Source organism: Poecilia reticulata, unplaced genomic scaffold, assembly GCF_000633615.1.
Source record: "Poecilia reticulata strain Guanapo unplaced genomic scaffold, Guppy_female_1.0+MT scaffold_181, whole genome shotgun sequence".
NCBI classification, from domain to species: Eukaryota; Metazoa; Chordata; class Actinopteri; order Cyprinodontiformes; family Poeciliidae; genus Poecilia; species Poecilia reticulata.
Genome location: NW_007615018.1, coordinates 351,438 through 351,662, shown reverse-complemented (window position 1 = coordinate 351,662; position 225 = coordinate 351,438). Strand labels below are relative to the sequence as shown.

Sequence of the window (225 nt, the reverse complement as noted above, 5' to 3'; positions counted from 1 at the left end):
TTACTCTTGGCGGCCTCCAGGTCCCAGACTCGAATGGATCCAGACTGGGAACCAGCTGCAACCTGCTCCTCTGACGCGCTGAACTGGACACACTCCACCAGGTTCTTATGACCCGTCAAGCTCTGAGAGAGAAACGGGTCAAAACAGAGAACGGGTCAGAGTTAGCAGCATGAAACGGGTCAAAACAGAGAACGGGTCAGAGTTAGCAGCATGAAACGGGTCAAA

The 225-nt window shown here is 53.3% G+C and overlaps 1 protein-coding gene across 2 annotated transcripts in view; it reads right to left on the bottom strand.

Annotated features, from left to right (window-relative positions):
• The window catches only part of katnb1 (katanin p80 (WD repeat containing) subunit B 1), an 11,163-nt gene that overhangs the window by 8,992 nt on the left and 1,946 nt on the right, over nt 1-225 (bottom strand). For both annotated transcript variants that reach the window (XM_017303101.1, XM_008402085.2), the window contains exon 4: nt 5-122. In XM_017303101.1, coding sequence (XP_017158590.1) covers nt 5-122 — 118 coding nt within the window. The remainder of the gene's footprint in view (nt 1-4; nt 123-225) is intronic.